The 21,216-nt window shown below is 39.9% G+C and overlaps 2 protein-coding genes across 4 annotated transcripts in view; one reads left to right on the top strand and one right to left on the bottom strand.

Moving 5' to 3' along the window:
* usp13 (ubiquitin specific peptidase 13) overlaps positions 1 to 2,872 on the top strand; it is a 32,727-nt gene extending 29,855 nt beyond the window's left edge. For both annotated transcript variants that reach the window (XM_077198780.1, XM_077198781.1), the window contains exon 21: positions 364 to 2,872. In XM_077198780.1, the coding sequence (XP_077054895.1) occupies positions 364 to 460 (97 nt within the window). In that variant the 3' untranslated portion in view covers positions 461 to 2,872. The remainder of the gene's footprint in view (positions 1 to 363) is intronic.
* Positions 2,873 to 5,034: 2,162 nt separating this feature from the next.
* pex5la (peroxisomal biogenesis factor 5-like a) overlaps positions 5,035 to 21,216 on the bottom strand; it is a 114,980-nt gene continuing 98,798 nt past the window's right edge. For both annotated transcript variants that reach the window (XM_077198777.1, XM_077198778.1), the window contains exons 8-14: positions 16,875 to 16,991; positions 16,570 to 16,713; positions 15,531 to 15,601; positions 9,160 to 9,366; positions 7,475 to 7,640; positions 6,717 to 6,874; positions 5,035 to 5,341 (exon numbers count right to left, since the gene is read on the bottom strand). In XM_077198777.1, coding sequence (XP_077054892.1) covers positions 5,140 to 5,341; positions 6,717 to 6,874; positions 7,475 to 7,640; positions 9,160 to 9,366; positions 15,531 to 15,601; positions 16,570 to 16,713; positions 16,875 to 16,991 — 1,065 coding nt within the window. In that variant the 3' untranslated portion in view covers positions 5,035 to 5,139. The remainder of the gene's footprint in view (positions 5,342 to 6,716; positions 6,875 to 7,474; positions 7,641 to 9,159; positions 9,367 to 15,530; positions 15,602 to 16,569; positions 16,714 to 16,874; positions 16,992 to 21,216) is intronic.

Genomic DNA, 21,216 nt, shown 5'->3' with positions numbered 1-21,216 from the left:
TGGATGTACATTATCCCTTACTTAAGAAAATGGTGTATAATTGTTCTTTGTTAGTTCATGCTAACTAATTTAATGTTAACAAATGAAAACTTATTGTACAATTTTATGTTTTTAACATTAATACATTAGTTAATGTATTTTATTACATAAAAAAAATATTAATGTTAACAAATACAACTTTTGATTTTAATGATGTATTAGTAAAGCACTGTGAACTAACATGAGCAAACAATGAACAAATATATTTTTAGTAACATTAATAAAGTTGAAAAAGTGTGTGTGTGTGTGTGTGTCTGTGTGTATACATATAAACTGAAACTGTTTTTTTCTTTTTCTTTTTCTTTTTTTTTTTCACTTTTCTAGATGGCTGATTTACAATGACCACAAAGTATGTTTGTCAGAGAGACCCCCTAAAGACTTCGGCTACATTTACTTTTACCGGCGCCTGTCAAGCTGCTAGATCTGGACCTTCACAACCTTATGCACAGCCATTTGGCCAGAGAGGTGTGTGGGGCACCACTGACACTGCTGGAAACTAGGGAAACATTTACATCTGTGAGATGGAGAGAGAACCTCTCAGACCCTGCCAAGACCCACACAGACACTAATACCACAACAACAGTCGAGCAGGGAAACAAATGTTTTGTCTGTCTGAGTTTTGTTTATTTGTCCGTCTTGTGTCTGCTTTAAAGGTACAGTTGGATGTGTGCAATTTTAAGTATGCAGATTATTTTCCTAATATATTCTCAAATTATTTGTTATATTTCACGTTAAATACTTTAAGCTCCTGTGCCAGTATTTTCAAGACGTACTTCTTTTGAAAACAACACGTGCCTGCATTTACAAATGTTATTACTGCCATTTCAGAATCTCAGAATGTACTCACTGCAGTTCAATTTCATTTTATTTGCGTTACCTAGTTGTTAAATGACAATAAAAAGCCTGTCAGAGTAGATTTTAAATAGAGATCATGTTTAGTGGATTTTGATGAAACTGCAATCGATCTGTAACATAATGTTATTTCACAAAAAATGAATGTTTTTGACTCCTGCCCATAGGGGAAAAAAAGTTTTTAAAGGCAAGTTTATTGAAATACTGGACTATGTTCCTTGTTTGATAGGGTCTTAGTTTGCTGATAGATATATGTTAGATATATATTCAAGCATTTGGATTGATCATTGCATCATTGACTGATTTTTTTAATGGAATCTATATTTCAGGTTTATTTTCCCCAACAGCAAAAGTTTGTTCAGTTTCCGAACCTTCAGGCAGAAGTAAACTTTTATATGTGTGTATATATATATATATATATATGTATATTACATTCAACTTTAGGTCCATGATAGCTTTCAGTCAGTCTGATACCTGACCAGAAAATATCACATATTCATGAAACGTTCATATCTTAGCAGTTTAAAGACTGGAATGCATTTGAAGTCGTTCTGTTTAGTTTATTTCCTGTCTCTAAGAATGTAAAACTATTTTTATCCCGTACTTAAGCAATATGTGATGTCATACTGTATAGAACAGAATTATATGCAGTGTTATTCATAGAATTATCTCAGATACATGTATGTATTGGTGCTACCAAAATACCAATTGGTGTTACCAAATCTTAAGCTCTCCAGCATTATGAGATATCTGACAAACCTGGCTCCTCCACCATCACCTTTAACCGATTTCAAACCTTGGACATTTCATTTATTTGCTGAAGAAGTATGTCACTCCTAAACAAAACCAGAATGTGTTCTCAGCAAGTGTTCTTTAAAGGTGATCTAATTGATGTCACGCGTTTTTTAGGCCAAAACATTTTTTGTCACATACAGCAAACATCTCCTCACTATCCGCTAGCTGCCTGTCCCCTGAACACAATGTAAAAAACCGGCAACAAAAACAAACTGGGCTAACCCGCACCACGAAACATAACAAACTGTTCCAGCCAATAACAGACAAGAAGGATTTGGGGGTTGGTTTGGGAGGTTAGTGCGCAGATGAGGAGGAGGGAGGGTCTAGATAGGCTCTGTTTGACAATACTTTAAACGTCAACAAGTGACGTCACCCGACATCACTTAAAGCACCTTTAAGTTACGGCGTAAGCTTCGGTCTGAAGGTGAGCACTGAATTAAAGTTTAATATTCATTGTTTTGATCTCGCTCAGGCTGAGGTGGGGCCTGATCATCTCGATTTATTTCAACTGGATGTTGCACAGTCAGTTGTAGATTGTACCGTCATGTTTCTTTCTATTGTGCACTACCTGTTATGTTGTAAAACAAAAACATGTGTCTTTGTCCGTTTACCTCGTGTTGTGCATGTCTTTCTTTGGTGTATCCATCTGAGGTTCTCTCACTCTTTCTCTCCTTCTCTTTCTTACTTTGAATGAATATTCATACCCAGTTCCTCCTACTTCTCTTTCTCTCTCTTTTCTTCCTGTTCTCCTTTTTGTCTTTATATTGGGTGTGAAAGTGGATGTTTTACACCACCTTTCTCAAACATGCCTTGATTTATTTTTATTTTTTTCCAGAATGTGCACTAAAATTTTAAAAGATTAGTCAGTTGACATCTTGCAATATATTATTGATTTTTAGCAGGTTCTGTTTTTCATGGAACTGAAGGTAAAGTGGTACGTTTTTATTGTTGAACTTTTTTCTTGCTTTCTTTTTTTTTTTTTTGCAAAAAATGTGTGCCAATTCTTAGGTTACTATACAAACTTGCCCACTTGTTTGTTATAAGTTTTTTTTTTATGGGTTTTCTGATCCATATATTGTTTAGAAAAACACACAGTCATGGCAAATGTGGGAATCCTCAGTTAAATATCTGTTCAAACATACTTGTGACTCGATGTTTGGATTGTTCAATAAAATCCACAATTGTTTATCTGTGCCATTTACATATTTGGCATTGGCAGTATGGAAACAGGAGATTTCATCCATGGAACCATTTGTTTTTGAGTCCCTTAACAAAATAACAGATAAATGCTCTCATGGCAATAACCAGGCATACAAACTCTATTTCAATATTTTATTTTAAAAGATAACTTTTGTATATGCATCTATCTTTTAAATATTGGGCCAGAGTTATTAAAGCCTTTGGCAAACATTCAAAAAGTTTGCATGTACATATTCAGAAACACAGCTCTGAACGATGCATAATGTATTTGAGACTCTGATTCTAAAGGCTTTAGTAAATCTGGCTATTGCAATAGTAATATAAGTGACTATAAAGTAAATCTTGTAGAGATTTTACCAACTGCATTGCAAAAACTGCTTGTTATTTCTAGATTTTTTACGGTTAATATGCCGTATTCTTCAGATCAATATATATGTAATTTTTTTTAAATGCAAAATTGTGTGATTACACTGATAAATAAGTCATAGAAATGAAGGGTATAGATTCAAATAGGCATGTCAAGTTCATGCATAGAAATAAATCTACAGCATTCAAAAATAAGTATATTCCGCATGCGATCATAAATAAGGAGTATTTCTGGAGCATGAATTCATCTAGTCAATCACACCTGAGATTGTACAAAGTTCTAGAAAAGAGGTTTGGCCTCAGGCATGAGAGAATCTACAGTATCTACTGTAACATTCGGCTACAAAGCACAAGTCTGTTCTAACTGTATCGATGAGCATATACAGGACTTTTCAAATAGTTTTGGAATAATGAAATAAATACAGAATGCAGTAATTAAATAAATGTAATAACAATAACACTTAATAATGGGTGCTTGAATGGCTTTGCATGCTTTTTCATTGATATATATATATATATATTTAATAAATATATTCTACCACTTTGTGTGGGGATAAATGAAAATATATGATGCTACAAATAAGCTCAGCTGGGAGACTTTTTAAAAAAGAAACAAAAAACAATTTATAAAGTAAAATAGACCTTCGACTACCAAAGCTTCGGGCAACCAGTTTACACACTAAAACACAAAAAGCAAAGCATTTAAAGCTTTCTGGTACTTTAGGCTTTTCTTCTGCTTCCAGATGCATGAAGACAAAAATATCTATAGGTTTTGCATAGCATTTTAAAATCATTCACCTATGTACTGACTTTTCTTGAAGCGCAAATGCAACATGAAGCACTTGCGTGTTCACACTGATGAGCAAAATGGCAAGTCATGCAAGCCAGAGAGCAACCGCAATAATTAATATGAGTAACAACGTCAATTATTAGGGTATAAAATTGTGAACAATCACAAATTGTTTGGCTTGGATATTGGGCAGCTTTCATCAAAAACAGAGATACTTGTTTTCCTGACAAATCCAGGCTGATAATTGTGGCAAGAGGGGCAGTGTATCAGAATTCCCTGCATCGAATTTTGTACAAAATAATGCTATGTCCAAGAACACTTCAAGATGTGGTATGTTCCACAAAAAGACCTTGATGGAACATAGACATCTCTTCAGTTATATCAAGAGGTCAGTTTATGGCAAGGAATGGCTTTTATCTGATATCGTACCGATAACATCTTAATTATTTATTTTACATGCACGATAAATAAGGCTTTTTAATCTGGTCTGCAAGCTCCAGGAAATAAAGGGGATGATGCAGCAGAGATCAGGTGAGGAGTGTCTGGGGTTGAACGAAGTCAAAATCAATAATAACCCCACCATCTCAAATAAAGTGTGCAATTGAACCAATACATGAAGTCTAAGGAGTACAGTACATGTGTAATCAAGTCATTGATGTGAAGTCAATATTCTTCTTGCACATTAATAGTCTGTGTTCCTCTCATCAATTGTGGAATTATTAAGTTGTCCTCCGATTCCCATCGTTACATTGCAGGTCAAGCTGATATTTTCTCTAAGGCATACTAGTACAATCTTCTCCAGGCATTGTGCTTTTTAGGATAATCGTAAACTGATGTGCAATTTGCAAACCTATTAAAATGGTATCATCCAGCCATCAGTTGGCTATTTGTATATGTCCACTGGAAGCCTCAGTACCAAAACAAATTCCTTGTGTGTGCAAGCACACTTGGCAATAAAGCTCTTTCTGATTCTGATTCTGATTCTGATCAGTTCTCAGGAATGTAAAGGTGCTCTGCGAGAAGCAAATTTTGCTTTCTGACAAAGTTCTTTTCATAAAGTACTTTGGATATTTGCCATGTTTAAAGGGTATTCTCGCTCACATATCCAGGTTAAAAGCTCTCATGAGTAGGTCCAGGTCTCCTATGTTAGCAGCTTGAAAAAGTTCCGGCTGGTCCAGCATGGACAGTGCTATCCGCAGGGCCGCCCAGATGTTTCCAGACATAACCTGGTGTGAAAGCTGCCGACTCCTGCTCTTCCTCTGCTGACCAAGAGCTGTCAGGAAATTACTGGCTGCCTCCCTGCAAAAAAAAAAAAAAGTTGCAAAAGGGTGTATATATATAAATGTTTTACATGTTCTCAATAGGTAGTCTACTAACAATAACACGGACATACGTGCATTAAAGGAGAATTCTGTAATTTTTAAGTTCATATGAACATTTCCACTACTATGTCTTCTGAAATTATAAATTGTTTTATAGGATTCTGTGGTTGAAATTATAAATTGTTTTATAGCATTCTGTGGTTGAAATTATAAATTGTTTTATAGCATTCTGTGGTGGAAATGACAGTGTTGAAAATCTTTGCAATAAAATGGCCAACTCCTTTGTCTTGCTTAGGCTAATTTGATATCTTAAATTGTAGTATTCTAAATACACAAAATTAAATAATATTTTCACATAATTAGACAAAAATCGTGCAGTATTGTTTACAAGTAATTTTTAAACTTTTTTAAACTAAAATTTCTTTTCTACTAAACATAAAACAGAAAGTCATGGAAAAAATGCTGACTGAAGAACAGACATCATTTGAGTAAAAAATTATAATAATTATTTATTTATTCACAAAGTAAATATCAAAATATTTTCACTCTTTGTGAATGTCAGAGTGTATTAAATTGTGTATTTAATTAAACAATTAATACCAAGTATTGACATGAAACTTTAGATGGCGCCGACTGATAGGTCCTTTACTCATTTGTTAGCAATCACATTGTTATCTACATAGTGCAGCTGATTGGTTGCTGTTGCATCAGCCGCCAATGAGCTGCAGCTCAACATTCAAATACTGTAGCAGTCTGCAGCATGCTTTCAGAAACCCTCCACCTTCCACAGCTCCACCTGTATAGATCTGCAACGGGGGTTATTTCACGTATGTTGTCTTACATGCTCACAGCTGTGTCTGTGAATGTATTGGCAGCAAGTCTCTATACTTGCTCTGCAGCAGCAGCAACGAAGTAGATCTAATCAGCTAAGACCACATACATTAATATTGCCATATCCAATACCATCTCAATTTCTATTACCATGCTAATCTTTCTGAGAGTTTTCATGACGGAAATAATAATGCAGTTTCATATTTTAAAGGCCAAGGGTATAATAATAAAATCTACAAATAAAAAAGGCATCTGAAAAGTAGCACAAATAAATGACAAAGGCATAGTTTCCACGAGGGGCAAAAGTTTCCATAACAGTTTTAATATGACCCTCATATCAAAAAAAGAAAAAAAAAATTAAAGTCCTGGGACACAGAAGTACCAGTAGTTGAAGAAACATCCATAAATCAAGGTATAAATGTTTCCTTATTATGTTGCATTCATTATGTTGCATTTATACAAAAAGTTAGGGAAGATCTTTTTCATAATTTCCAGGAGAAGCCCAAAACTCTGTCACAAACCTGTGAGCGCCCATATTAATGAAGCTGATGCCAAGGTTGTAACGCGAGCGGATGAAGCCGGGCTGGAGCTCCAGGGCTTTGTTGTAGGCCTCCACAGCCTCCTCGCTGCGATCTCCATTAGCCAGTGTCGCCCCCAGCCTATTCCACAGCAGGTAGTCCTGTACACACCAACGGCACAAAAAAAAAAAAAAAATCCCCTCTGGCTCAGTTTCATGGATCAAAATAATTATCACTCTGAAAGATTATGCAGTTACATTCGACAATGTTTAATACCATTAAGTGATGATCTGCTCTCTTTCTTTTAGGGATAAAAATATGAATTTGACCTTTAAGTACGGTGACACGGTCTAAAACAGTGGTACAAAGAAGTCACAAGGAGCCTGATATCAGAGTTTCACTTCCACATTGCCATTATCTTTCATGTTATTCACGCTCTGAGCCCCCCCAGCAGGCAAGCAGACATTACCAAGTCAAGCAGATGGGGAGGATTTTCGATTGAGTGTAAATGCAGTCTACACAGGGGGACAGAATTTGGCTTAGCAAGCATCAATCGTCGACAAAGTGACCCACAGGGTTCTTGAGTCAGCGCTCATGAATGGTAAAGCTCCCCTCAAGTTTCAAATGAACTGTTTCAAAGATTTCGTAGGCACTTCTTAAGCCCCAGTGACTTTCTTCTTATCTCCTTTGCCCTCTGCCTTTAGGGTTTCTGTATGATTTAGCACCAGTTTGTTAGTAGAGTACACTGAGCTGGGCTTTACCTCCGGTCGCACTGACAGCGCGGCGTTGAAGGCTTCCACCGCTTTGTTGAACTCGGAGCTGAGGTTATACAGCACTCCCAACCCTGTCTGCAGGTCTGGGTCAATAGTGTCCGTGTTCTGCTGGGCAGCGTCCAGGTACAGATCCTTCACCTCCAGCAGCAGGGGGCTGGAGCGGCAGAGGACAGACAGAGAGAGAGAGAGAGAGAGAGATGAAAGACTCAGAGGCACTGCCCTTCAGGGACGTCCCTTCCAGCAACATCATCAAAATGTGTCATTTAATAGCTAAGAAAAGGGAAAGGGGCTCTCTAGAGAGACATTTAAGATGTTGGTTCCAATAACTTTCCATTAAGGGTTTGGAGCACTACATGTTGGGGAAAGTTGTAATCCTGTCAGTTTAATCACATAAAAATTAGACACAGGAAATTGACGGTGACAGGTCTTTTAGGATTTGTAGGACATTGAAAATTTGAAAAATTATTGTAGTTTTCTGATCAGTTCTCTGTTTGATCAGTTTCCCAGCTTGTTTGATGTTTGAGAGATTTTTTTTTAAATTAATGTTAAGTTAAATAGGGAAGGGGTTGAAATAAAAACAAGAAAAAATATTAATAATAATAACAATAATTAAAAAGAAAAATATGTATATACATAATATTTATATATGAATATAATATATAAATATAATGCAAAAAAATGGGGTTGGTATGAATGCAAATTATTAAATAATAATAATTATATAAGAAACAATTATATAAAAATTATGATGGTTGTTTATTGTAATAACAACAACAACATATATGTGATGGTGATTATAAGTGTTATTATTATTATTATTGTTGTTATTACAATAGTACCACTCAAAAGTTTGGAAACATGACTATTTTTAATGTTTTTGAAAAAAGTTTCTTATGCTCATAATTTTATCAATTTAAAATAATGTTTTTTTATTTGAATATACTTTAAAATATTATTAATTTCTGTGATGCAAAGCTGAATTTTCATCAGCCATTACTCCAGTCTTCAGAGTCACGTGATCATTCAGAAATTATTTTAGTAATTCAGACCATTATTTTTAATTGTAATAATATTTCACAATGTTACTGTATTTTCTGTATTATTGATCAAATAAATGTAGGCTTGATGAGCATAAGAGACTTCTTTCAAAAACATTAAAAAAAAGTTTTAAATGTAATGTTTCCAAACTTTTGACCGGTACTGTACATAATATTTGTTTTTATTATTATTAATGATCAAAATAATTATTGCAACAAAATAAATACAAAATATTAAATAAGTATTATTTATTTGTAAAGTGGATGTTTGTTAGGTTTCAAATTATACAACTAAAGAGTTACTGTTCAACATTAAAACAAAAGCATTTGGACACGTTCTCCTTGTCAAACATTAGTGAATCATGTAATGAATTACACCTGTGGTTACAGGTTACCTGTTTGACCTCTGATGTCATACATCAACTAAAATTATCTGTTGGTTAGAAGTAACTGCAAACACGCCCAACACTTAAAGTAAGTTCTAAAAGGTTTAGCATTATTAGTTTAAAACCAATTATCTGTTAATATTTTGTTTCTACAGTAATGAAATTCACACATTAAGTGTAAGTTAAGCTCCAAACCAATTTTGAGGCTTCTGTATATTCCTCGTGTCACTGCATTCATTTGAAACCATACCAGCCATTTGTAGAGGAGTAGGACAGTCTCCGTGAGCCAGGTGAGCCCTGCAGGTGCGTGCGGCTCTTCAGAAGATGCTTGTATTTGGGGTTGTGCTTTATCCAGCCCAACAGCGCCTCACACGCGTCCTGCCTCATGCCCGTGTTGGTCAGGCTCACTGCCAGGGCCATGAGGGCCTGAAGGTTGTTGGGGTGGAGCTCCAGACACCTGCACACACATACAACAGGGAAGCATCTAAAGAACCGCTGCTTTTGATGGACACTAATTAGCTGTCTGCCATCATAATAAGAGCCAGATGCTTCCTGATTAGTGCTGGTTTTAATTCATGGGTGAATGCTTGTGTCATCTCATGCGTCTGGATGGAGACTTTAAATATATTTCATAAAACTCTAATAAATAATTTGCTCAGTTTACGATGGGAGTCGCGTTCCCTGTTTTACAAGTGTAAGAAAAACACGGTGAGGGTGACATCTGGATATTGCTTATTTCTGCACATTAGCTACATGGGTGTATCTAAGAATGAATATGGAAATGAAACAATGCCAAATAAAAGCATTTTACTAGGTTGTCTTTATGAGAGTCAGTAAAAACATTTTCTGTTGTTGTCCATTAAAACGAAAGCAGTGCACATTGCTAATGGTTTACATGCTAAATCCATTAGAAATATAAATTCTAATCTAATCTGGTCTAATCAGATTATTAGGTAATAGTATACTCAACCACCCACCCCCACTCCCTCCAGCCAAAATAAGATGTCTGCTGTGTCACGGTTCACATACTTATACTACGTACTAAAAATATGTACTTAAGTGTTTCTTATGAGTACGAAGTAGTTTATTGTGGAAATAGGACTCACTACAAATCCAGCCAATTCCAACAAGGGAAGCTGCAGTTCCCATAGGGTCATTCCAAAAAAAAGTGAGCAACTGAATCCTTTCACGAATGGCCGTTCCATAAGTCCGTTAACATTTACACCTGATGATCACTTCAAGGAAGCAGTTTAATAACCTGAGTGGCAAATCCTTGCGATTTATTGAAACTCAGGGTATTTTATTTGAAAGATTACTTGGGATTTAAACACATTATTAATATTAAGCCAACTGGAAATATATTTCTAAATACTTTTATTCAACAAGGACACATTAAATTGATCAAAAGTGACAGTAAAAACACATTATTACAAAAAACCCACTTACAAATATATTCTGTTCTTTTTAAACTATCTATTCGTCAAAAAAAAAGCATGACAAAAATCAGTTTCCGCAAAAATATTAGGCAGCACAACAGTTCCCTTTCGTTGTCACTCCGAGTTCCGTCGGATGACGACGAATGGGGTTTCGCTTAGAAAGCCTATCAACTTCGAGTATTACAAAACGAGCCAATGGCAAAGAAATGCCATGGGTCTGCGGAATTTGCATAGCTTATCTCCGCCTTACCTCGTGGGTATAAAAGGAGGACGCCGGCAACATGCAGATATGTTTTTCGCTTCGGAGCCAAGAGTATCCGTAAAAGTGGCCGTACGCTTCCTAGGTCAGGTGATGCCAACCATTCTGTGGCTGAACCTGTCTGATGTGCTGGATGTCGCGTGGACCCGTCTGTCCGACATTCCCATATCCCAGGTCGGCCTCTTCGGCGGTGCGGTTGAGGGCTTTGCCCAACAGCTCTCAACCGCCCATGAGCACACTGACGTTGATTCTGTCCCAACGGCCCCGCCGTCCGCTCAGATCCCTCGGTCTGCCCACCACCTAAGGCGCCCTCCCGTGGCTCCCACCCCGCCCGTTCACCCGGGCCGGCTCTGGAAGCCGCGGGCGGACGCCACAGCCCTCTCCAGCCCCACCTCCCGCTATACGCCGGGTTAAGCGGCGCTCTTGAGACGGGCTCCTCAGAGATGGGACTCAGTTCTTTCCAGGAGTTGGTAGCAGGACCACTCCTTTCCCCGGTGGAGGGCCGGGGAAGAATCCTTATTCTCCAAAGAACTGACTCTCCCGTCTCTGAGCACACAGAGTTCTCGGACGACACAGAGCGCCGTGCTCTCCTCGCCCCCCTCTGTCCCAGAGGTGGTTGTCACGGTGTGCCGTCCACGGACCGCTTCACCCCTGTCCCCCTCTGTCGCCAGACCCCTGGCAGAGCAGGCCCCCGCGGGAAAGACCAGCCTGGTCCTCCCCTGGCCCCCTCTGCCAGGGCGCGGTTGCTAACTGTGCCCCCACACCGAACCGCTATGCCGTCCACGTCTGGGCCAGTTACTCTGCTTCGCTGCCCCCCGGGGGGACGTCTGTGGTTCGTGTGACCCTGCTGGTTCAGTCCCTGGGAGCTTGGCTAGTGCTTCCCCGTCTGTCCCGCTGGGTCGCACGAACCGTCAGGCTCGGCTATGCGATTCAGTTTCCTCCCCGCTTCAGGGGAGTCCGCTCCACTTTGATCGTTGGCAAGGCGCCCCATCATAGAGCTGAGATTGCGACCCTGCTGGCGAAGGGTGCAATCGAGACTCTCCCTCCAGCCGAAATGAGGTCCGGCTTCTACAGCCCTTACTTCATTGTCCCCAAGAAAACTGGTGGCTCAAGGCCAATCCTTGATTTCCGCGTTCTGAATCACTCCCTTCACAGGCCGCCGTTCAGATGCTCAGTGCCAAACACATTTTCGAATGTATGCGGCCCCAGGATTGGTTTGCAGCTATTGATCCCCTCCCATTTGGGTTAGCCCTGTCTACTCGCGTCTTCACGAAGGTCGTCGAGGCAGCCCTTGTTCCCCTACCAGGAACACGGGGTTTGCATCCTGAACTATCTCGATGAATGACTGGTCCTAGCTCACTCTCGAGACCAGGTTTGCGAACACAGGGACCTAGGGCTCCGGCACCTAGCTCGTCTGGGCCTTCGGGTCAACTAGGAGAAGAGCAAACTTTGCCCTGTGCAGAGGATCTCTTTTCACGGTATGGACATCGACTCGGTTGCCATGTAAAAGGCGCAGCTTACGAGTGAGCGCGCGCAGTCACTGCTGACTTGCCTGAGACAATTCGAGGGCAAGAGTGCGGTTCCACTGAAACTTTTTCAGAGGCTCCTGGGGCATATGGCATCTGCAGCCGCGGCGACGCCGCTCGGATTGCTTCATATGAGACCGCTTCAGCTTTGGCTTCGCAACCGAGTCCCGAGGTGGGCATGGCATCAAGGCACGCTCCGAGTACCAGTTACTCTGACCTTCCGTCAGACCTTCACCCCGTGGTCGAACCTCAGTTCTCAGGGCGGGTGTCCCCCTGGAACGAGCTTCCCGGCATGTTGTTGTCTCAACAGATGCCTCCACCACGGGCTGGAGCGCCATGTGCAATGGACATGCTGCCGCGGGCTCCTGGACAGGATCCCAGTGCCTATGGCATGTCAATTGCCTCGAGTTGTTGGCAGTACGCCTTGCCCTGCACCGCTTCCGGGCACTGCTCAGGGGTCAACACGTACTAGTCCGATCAGACAATACCGCCACTGTGGTGTACATCAACCATCAAGGTTGGTCTACGCTCCCGCCGTATGTCACAACTCGCTCGCCACCTCCTCCTATGGAGTCAGAAGCATCTGAGGTCGCTTCGAGCCATTTTCATCCCGGAGCTCTGAACTGTGCAACCGACGAGCTCTCACGGCTTCAGCCCCTCCCTGGAGAATGGCGACTCCATCCCCATCGGTTCAGTTGATTTGGGACCAGTTTGGGGACGCACAGGTGGATCTGTTTGCCTTTCACGACTCGACCCATTGCGCCCTGGATTATTCCCTGACCGAGGGCACGCTCGGCACGGATGCACAGCTGGCCGCCGGGCCGCAAATATGCGTTTCCCCCAATGAGCCTTCTTCCGCAGACACTGCGCAAGGTCAGGGAGGACGAGGAGCAGGTCATTCTGGTCGCGCCGTACTGGCCCACCCGGACCTGGTTCCCCGAACTTGTACTCCTTGCGACAGCACCTCCTTGGCCCATTCCTCTATGGAAGGACCTCCTTTCTCAGGGACGGGGCACCCTGTGGCACCCTCGTCCCAATCTCTGGAGCCTCCACGTGTGGCTCCTGGGCGGCTCGAGGCAGGTTTGAGTACCCTAACACCAGAGGTGGTGGCTACCATCACTTCCGCTAGAGCATCGTCCACGAGACACGTCTATGCGTTGAAGTGGAACCTCTTCGTCAACTGGTGCTCTTCTCACCGAGAAGACCCCCGGAGATGCTCGATCAGCGTTGTGCTTTCCTTCCTTCAAGATGGGTTGGAGCGAAGGCTGTCTCCCTCCACCCTGAAGGTCTATGTTGCCGCTATTGCCGCACACCATGACCTCATCGAAGGAAAGTCGGTGGGGAAGCACGACCTGGTCATCAGGTTCCTGAGAGGAACGAGGAGACTAAATCCTCCTCGCCCTCCTCTCGTTCCCTCTTGGGACCTCTCAGTGGTTCTAACTGCCCTGCAGAGTGCTCCCTTTGAGCCTCTGCAATCAGTCGAGCTTAAGTTCCTGTCAATGAAGACAGCGCTCCTGGTTGCACTGGCCTCAATCAAGAGGGTAGGGGACCTGCACGCATTCTCCGTTGACGAAGCGTGCCTGGAATTCGGGCCGGCTTACTCTCACGTGATCCTGAGACCCCGGCCTGGATACGTGCCCAAGGTTCCCACCACTCCCTTCCGGGACCAGGTGGTGAACCTGCAAGCGCTCCCCCCGGAGGAGGCGGACCCAGCCTTGGCACTGCTCTGTCCAGTACGCGCTCTCCGCGCCTATGTAGACAGAACGCAGTGTTTCAGGACCTCAGACCAGCTCTTTGTCTGTTATGGTGGGAAGCTGAAGGGAAAGGCTCTCTCCAAGCAAAGGTTGTCACACTGGATAGTGGACGCCATTGCTTTGGCATACCAGCAGCAAGGTCGACCGTGCCCCCTTGGTGTGACTGCCCACTCCACCCGGAGTGTGGCATCCTCTTGGGCTCTAGCGCATGGCGCCTCGCTAACAGACATCTGGAGAGCTGCAGGCTGGGTGACACCTAACACATTCGCCAGATTCTATGATCTCTGAGTGGAGCCGGTGTCGTTTCGTGTACTCGCTTCAACCAGCTAGTACCGGACCCGCTCAGGTGTCTTCGCTTGCTCGCCATTCCACTCCACGGACTGGATGCGTGCGATATTCTCCTCAGGTGAGCTTCCCCGAAAGCCCTGAGTTCCTCCAGCACTGCTGGCGTCTGCGCCAGTGTCTATTGCCTGCGCGTCGGCTAGGTGCCTCCCGTGTGCATGGTCCCTCCTCTGAGCGATCCCCACATGTGTATTTCCACTGTAAGCCTCTCTGAGCATGGGCCTTCCCTTGGCAAGCCAGCTTGCCACCCCTGGGGTTGAAATATTCCACCTGCGGCTGGACACCCCAGTGTCTCCATATTTTTCCTTTGGGTCATATGTGTATTCTCTAAGTCCCAAACCCCGGAACGTCTCCGTTCCCTACTCAGGGAACGAGGGTTACATCCGTAACGAGACGTTTTCAACGGTGATAAGAAATGTTTCTTGAGCACCAAATCAGCATATTAGAATGATATATAAAGGATCATGTGACAGTGAAGACTGCTAAAAATTTGGCTTCACAAGAATAAATTACATTTTAAAATATATTAAAATAGAAGTTATTTAAATTTTTTATAATATTTCACAATACTATTTTTTTACTGTAACAACCACAGATGACACAACCTTTTAAAATGACACATTAAATTACGTTTGATAATATCAGAGACATTATAAAATCCACACACATTCAAAAGTGATGTGGATACATGGTACCAAAACACAGCTTTGAGTGTCACCAATGATTAACACATAGATTGGAGTTTTCATCCCGGTCGCTCAGAGGAACATTGTATGAGATTATGACTGGCTGTTCCATCCAAAATGAATGTAATCTCCCGAAGGCCTCTGTGCTTATGAAATGCAATTTTAATTGGATCACCAGGTTAATACAGTAGCCCTTTATCTCGAGCAGGAGAGGGCACAGCAGAGAGCTTGGTCTCACAGATAACCACATGGAGGTGTTCAATTCAAGGCCTGTTTGACATTCTTCTGGTTGAACTACCTCTCTGCATTAAACACTCAAGCAAAAATGCAGAAGGGTCTTGTTTTCATTTCTTATAATGTTTCTATTCTGAATGAGGATTCACTGTTAGATTAACCTTAATCTTGACTTGACATTGATGGTGATGAGAATTTTAGGTTTATCTCAGAACATACCTCACAATCATTTAGGATACGTACTAATATAAACCAATTCTTTCTACTTATTTTTTACCCCATAAACGCTAAGTCAGTGTAAGTGTGATGACTCAAACTTCATGCGCCAAGCGGCTAAATGTAAAACATAATTTGCATATAATTCATGCAAGGATACTTCCTTACCTCTGGAGGGAGACAATTGCTGCCTGCTCATTCTCATTTTCTGCTTGTGTGGTTCCCAGCACCAGCCAAGCCTGAAAAGAAAATAGGTGCTGAACAATAAGCATTGGGGTTATCACCTTGACTCCGGTGAGGAGCTTCTATTGTGCAGGACCTACAGTGCTAACCTGGGGGATATGATTCATTCTCAAAGGCCTGCGACTCACACATACAACACAATGTTAGCAAGGAACTGAATGGATTTGTGTTGCCATTACTTGGAGATAATGAAACATTGGATGTTCTAAATACTGCTAGGCAAATACCCAAATTATTATGCGAGTCTGACTGAATATTTATGCTATGATTCCTAAATGAATCATTCGTAAGACTAATTATTAGAAGACAAGATTATTAACTTTGTGTTGGAGGAAACTCCATTTCTCGTGACAAGCCTTAGCCTACAGTTTGTGAATACAACGAAAAATGTATTAATAAGCGTTATAAATAGAATATCTTAACATGGTTGGCTGACTCTGCACACTTAACTTGCAAAGCTACAATGAGTATAGAGTTCTTGATGATATTTCACAAGCAAACTCTCCCCGAAATGTTATTTGCTTTGTAATATTGTCTGGTGAAATTCATCTTTTTTTGGAGACACAATCATTTAGAGGTGGGGTAATTCCAGGAGAAGAGGGATAATCCTTTTTGGGATGTAACTGAACTATTACATCATTAAATCGTCTGAAAAAGGGAACCCTACTCAGTTACAGGAGTGTTAATGGTTTGCCATCAGTCACTGTCAAGTATGATGTCTAATACAGAGCTCTTGTTGAAAATTAGAGAGAACATGGAACCCCCTGCCTTGGCTAATCATGCCATGATCTGTAAAATTGTTCAGTGTGGGCAAAAAAAAAAACTACCACTTATCACTGTATGTAGGAAAGGTATGACGGTAGTTTGATTGGCAGAATATGTGGCTTGCTGTCTTCAAGCTGTGCAGACGTTGATTTGATGAAAGTACCAGGCCTACTCTTGTTTTATAAGTTCACTCCCTCACCTCTGAATCCTGAGGGTCCTGCAACACAGCTGCTTCCAGAAGAAGTACGGCGTTAGGCAGTTCTCCCTCTCTCGACTTGCGTAATCCCTCCTCAAATGCATTTGGCCAGTCTTTGAAGGGGTTATCTGTGTGGAAGTAGTATCCCTGAGGAAGAAATAATGGAGATAATTAAGTAGTGGACAATTTTTGTAGGTTTTACATACTGGAAAATCGAAATAAATAGAAATGTATGAAGGTTTTACATACTGAATAAATAAATAAATAAATAATTGTTTAATCATGTGCTTGAATTGTTTCTCCTTTACCTTTTCGTAAGGAGACACATTGGAGGGAATCTGCTGTTGGTCATTCTCTGTTAGCCAGTTCCTGCGAGCGAGTTCTTCCCACTCTGCCTGCATCTTATCCCAAAACTCAGTGTCTGACTGAAAGAGATTTAAGAGAGGAGTCAGAAAGAATAGCTATAGTGTAAAAATCATATTCTTGGAAAAATAGAAAGACATGTAGACTCAATGTACAGTATCAAAACAGTTGTTCTAAAATATGAAATAGGTTTCATATATCATTCTGTATTTATATATATATATATATATATATATATATATATATATATATATATATATACTGTATATATATATATATATATATATATATATATTCTAGCAATTGGATTGATCCATATATGTGGTGTCATAAACATCTCAGAAAAGCGTAGGTTATAAAACCTTTGTTGAAATCACAGTGATGCAGTTCCTGTAGCTCATCAGGTAGAACATGGTGCTAGCAACAGCAAGATCGTGGGTTTGATTCCCAGGAAACTAACATACTGGTTGAATACTCCAAAAACGTAAGAGATGCTGAAATACCAATTTGTTCTCAAAATGCAGAAATTTAAGCCAACTCGAAATGTTATATGCAACCAGCCACAGACACACAAAAAGTTTATGATAGTTTCAGTTTTGTTGTTGGTGTTGTTTTCTCTCACAGTGTCCAGAAGAGCAATTCATGGTGAAAACTCTGTTTTCTTCTTCCGTAATATATCAAGCTCTGGGTAAATCTTAGTATTTAGTCTAGTCTCCGCAGGTGTACGCGCTTATGAACGTCTCAAATCTGTATCAACATGCCTCTGAACTCTCTGTGCTCAGCAATCTGAATAATGAATCACTGCGCATGAATATTGATGGCAAGAGGAGACTTACACAGCCACGCAAGCAATCATTCAGCTCTCAGCCATCTAGGACATTTGGAAATCTCATCTAAAGGGTTTGATTAATCAAAAAAAAAAAAAAACACAACAAGTTTCGGATAGCATTAGCCAGCACACTAAGTGCACTGAAACAAAAGGACGAAATGGTAGAACATTATTTGAAATGTATATATATATATATCTTTTTACTTAAAATCTTGTTAGTCAAAACCTCACACATCACTGTCATGTGTAATAAAATCAGAAACGACAGGAGTATTCGTTGAAGTCAGCTACCAATCAATACAGGTCACGAGTCCCGGTATCCCTTCATTAGGGCTCATATTCAGTTGAAAAGCACTGCTGTAGCTTTTCAAAAGCCCTCATGGCATGATTCCCTCGGAGATTGTATTTATGATGAGGGTTTTCAAAGAATGGTGTGCGACTGAAAGTTGATGAGTTGTTATTTTGTTCAATGACACATCTTTTGTTGAGGAGATAAATGGCCCTCCGTGTTTTATGATGGGCAACAGCTTCGTTAAGTGGCCAATTACGGTAATTGGATGACCCACCCCCCTTATCCCCAATAGCTCAGCAAAGAGAGAATTCAACTAGTCAAAGGTCAAAGTTGAAGACTCATTATCTCTCATCCAGAAAAAGACTGCCCGGCTGAACTTTTTAATAGCCGGAACATTTGTGTTAAGTACACTCTTCACTACACACATCTTCACGGAACACATCAGAGAGATTTTCTTGAATCCACTGTTTTTCCGGTATATTGTTCCATGTATCTAAATTATAGATCCCATTGTCAAAAGCTTTAGCAACATTAAATTTGTTTTAAAAAAGTTTTTCATAAATTCTGCCTTTATTTCCTCACACTCAAGTCTTTCCAGCTTATTTCTTCTGTGAAAGTGAATTTTTGAAAAATATCCAGGCCACTTTTTTAACAAGGCAACATCACAAAAGAAGTGTTGTTACTGTTGTCTAAAAGTCTTACAAATCTTTTGTTGGTAATTAAAATAAAGCTTAAAATGAAAAATATTGGATGGTAAAACTAAGTTGAAGTTTAAGTAATAAATGAATAAAGCTGAAATAAAAATAAATTAAAGCTTATATAGAAAAATAAAAAAGTAATAATAAAATGAAAAATTACTAAATTAATTAAAATGAAAACAGAAGATATAAAAATAAAAGCTATTAAATAATCAAAATATTAAATAATACTTTAATAGCATATAATAAAGAATACTAAAAACACTGTACAAAAGTAGCCCATTCAATATTTTTCAAGTCTGCTAATCCAAATGATAGGTCTGTGTAAGAAAATTCAAGTTGCAAAATTTAAGTCATTCTTCGCTGAAAATCATGATGAATATGGTCTGATTCATGAATTGTTCTTTTGAATCAATGAATTGGTTAATCTGGTTCACAACCTTCACCAATCCTGAAAGCATCTTTGAAAGCTCCAGTCACCAAAATTTTATGTTCCATGGAGAGAAAAGTTATTTTTGGTTGAGCTATTACTTTAACAACATTGGTCACCTATTTTGTGCAAAGCACCTGGACAATTTCTAAAAATATGTCTGATTGAAATATATGTCAGAAACACTGAAAAAGATCCATGAAGAATAATGAGAGCTATGACATCCCCTTACGCAATAACTGTGTAAGGAGCAGAGAAAAGCATTCTTGAACAAGACCCATGTGACATTGTCTGTCTTTCAAGACTGGCAGCTTTCCTTCACAGTTCTTTTACCTCAAACTGCATTGTTCGTCCCTTGAGAGATTGTGATACAGCTCTATAAGTGCAAAAAAGTCTGAAATGTTGTCAGGAGCTCAGCAGGCCATGGTAGAGGCCTTAACTGATGGCCCCAAAGGGGGTCAGTGCTCTTACTCATTTTCAAACAAGAGACACATGATCAAGGCCATGCTGTTCCACTGGGGTGAGAAAGTCTTTTCTAATTGGTTCTTGTTTCTGAAATAGAATGCCCTTTGTTTCACAAGTTTGAGACCTTTATTTCTATTTGGAAGGTAAAGCTTAGTATTTAAACACATTATTGGCACATGCTTTACCCTGGAAATCGTATAAAGCTCTAGTATTTCTGTATTAGTTTCCAATAAAAATGACCTAAGCATCCTTAAAAGATTCATTTACATTAGAACTAAAACTGTATAAGATTTAGTTTATTCTTTTTACTAAGATAAAGCTGCTTTTTCCCTCGTCTTTAACCCTTAAATACATACCTCGGTTCTTTAGTGACCCGGAACGTCATTCACTACCTTCTTCCTCATTCATTTTTAAAATTTAGACATGAACCTTCTTAGTATTCCTCAGTCAACTCATTATAAACAACATAACAGGAAAAGAAAAAATTATAAAAGAATGCCCATTCATTTCCCATTCACTTTTTGTATAGGGTCGCTAGCGACCCGAGGTGTTTAACAGTGTAAGTATATTTTTTTTTTCTGCACAGCAAGTCAGATTTATTCTACAACGTGGCAATGTCTGATACATAATGATGAAGTGACGTTTCATGCGCACAAAAGAAAACAAAGAATAGGCTTCAAAACTTGAAATGGCTCAGTAATTTACTGCAGAAAATATATAACTGTCACTGCCACTTGATGGTGGATCTGGTGAAGAAGCTGTTGAAAATGATAGTTTTGAGAATATGTTTGAGATGGCGAATATATATGGAAGTAAAATAATGCCAAATGTTTTTGAAACAAAAAGCCTGTTGAATTGTACTACTTGAAAAAAATATGCATTGCATTAAGCCTACTTGTATTTTAATGCATTGTATTTTTAGGGCTTGCATTTTTATGGGCTGAAATTTAGCATGGTTGAATATTTAAGCTGCGAATATTTAAATTCAAAACATTTCAAACACATTTTCATTAGTAACATTTCAATAATCCATATTCACCTTTAATATTTCACTTCCAAAATATTCAAACTGATTAAAAATACAACCTATAATATTCAACAGGCGGTTTTCGGTCCATTTTATTTCGCTTTGCAAATTCACTTCCACAAATTCAGTGGTTCAAATTCGACAGTATATTCAATGTTTACATCCAGGAACTGCAGGAGCATAATCTCCATCTGCTGTTAGTTGATCTCACCAGCAGGGGGTGCAAACGCGGTTGTTGACGAAGCCTGAGATACAGTTAGAGCAAGCCATTCATTCATAAAAACTCATTTACAACAATTGAGCATGCATTAAGTTTTTTGTGATGATTATCTGGGTCAGTATATATGCGGAAGAGATGATAAAGGCACAAAAGCTGTTTTTATGTTTCATTCATTAACTTCATTGTTACTTTCCTTGTGTTAGGCTACATGTTATCAACTTTTTCTAACATGAACAGGATTATAATCGGTTTCCCTCGATACCTCATCCTACTCAAGGATTCCCCTTCCATCAGGACAAAACGCTTAACGTAGCTTAATGGACTAA

Source organism: Siphateles boraxobius, unplaced genomic scaffold, assembly GCF_051911475.1.
Source record: "Siphateles boraxobius isolate OS27281-9 unplaced genomic scaffold, OSU_SipBor_1 41, whole genome shotgun sequence".
In the NCBI taxonomy this organism is placed as follows: domain Eukaryota; kingdom Metazoa; phylum Chordata; class Actinopteri; order Cypriniformes; family Leuciscidae; genus Siphateles; species Siphateles boraxobius.
The sequence above is the reverse complement of the archived record's forward strand: the minus strand, read 5'-3'. Positions and strand labels throughout refer to the sequence as shown.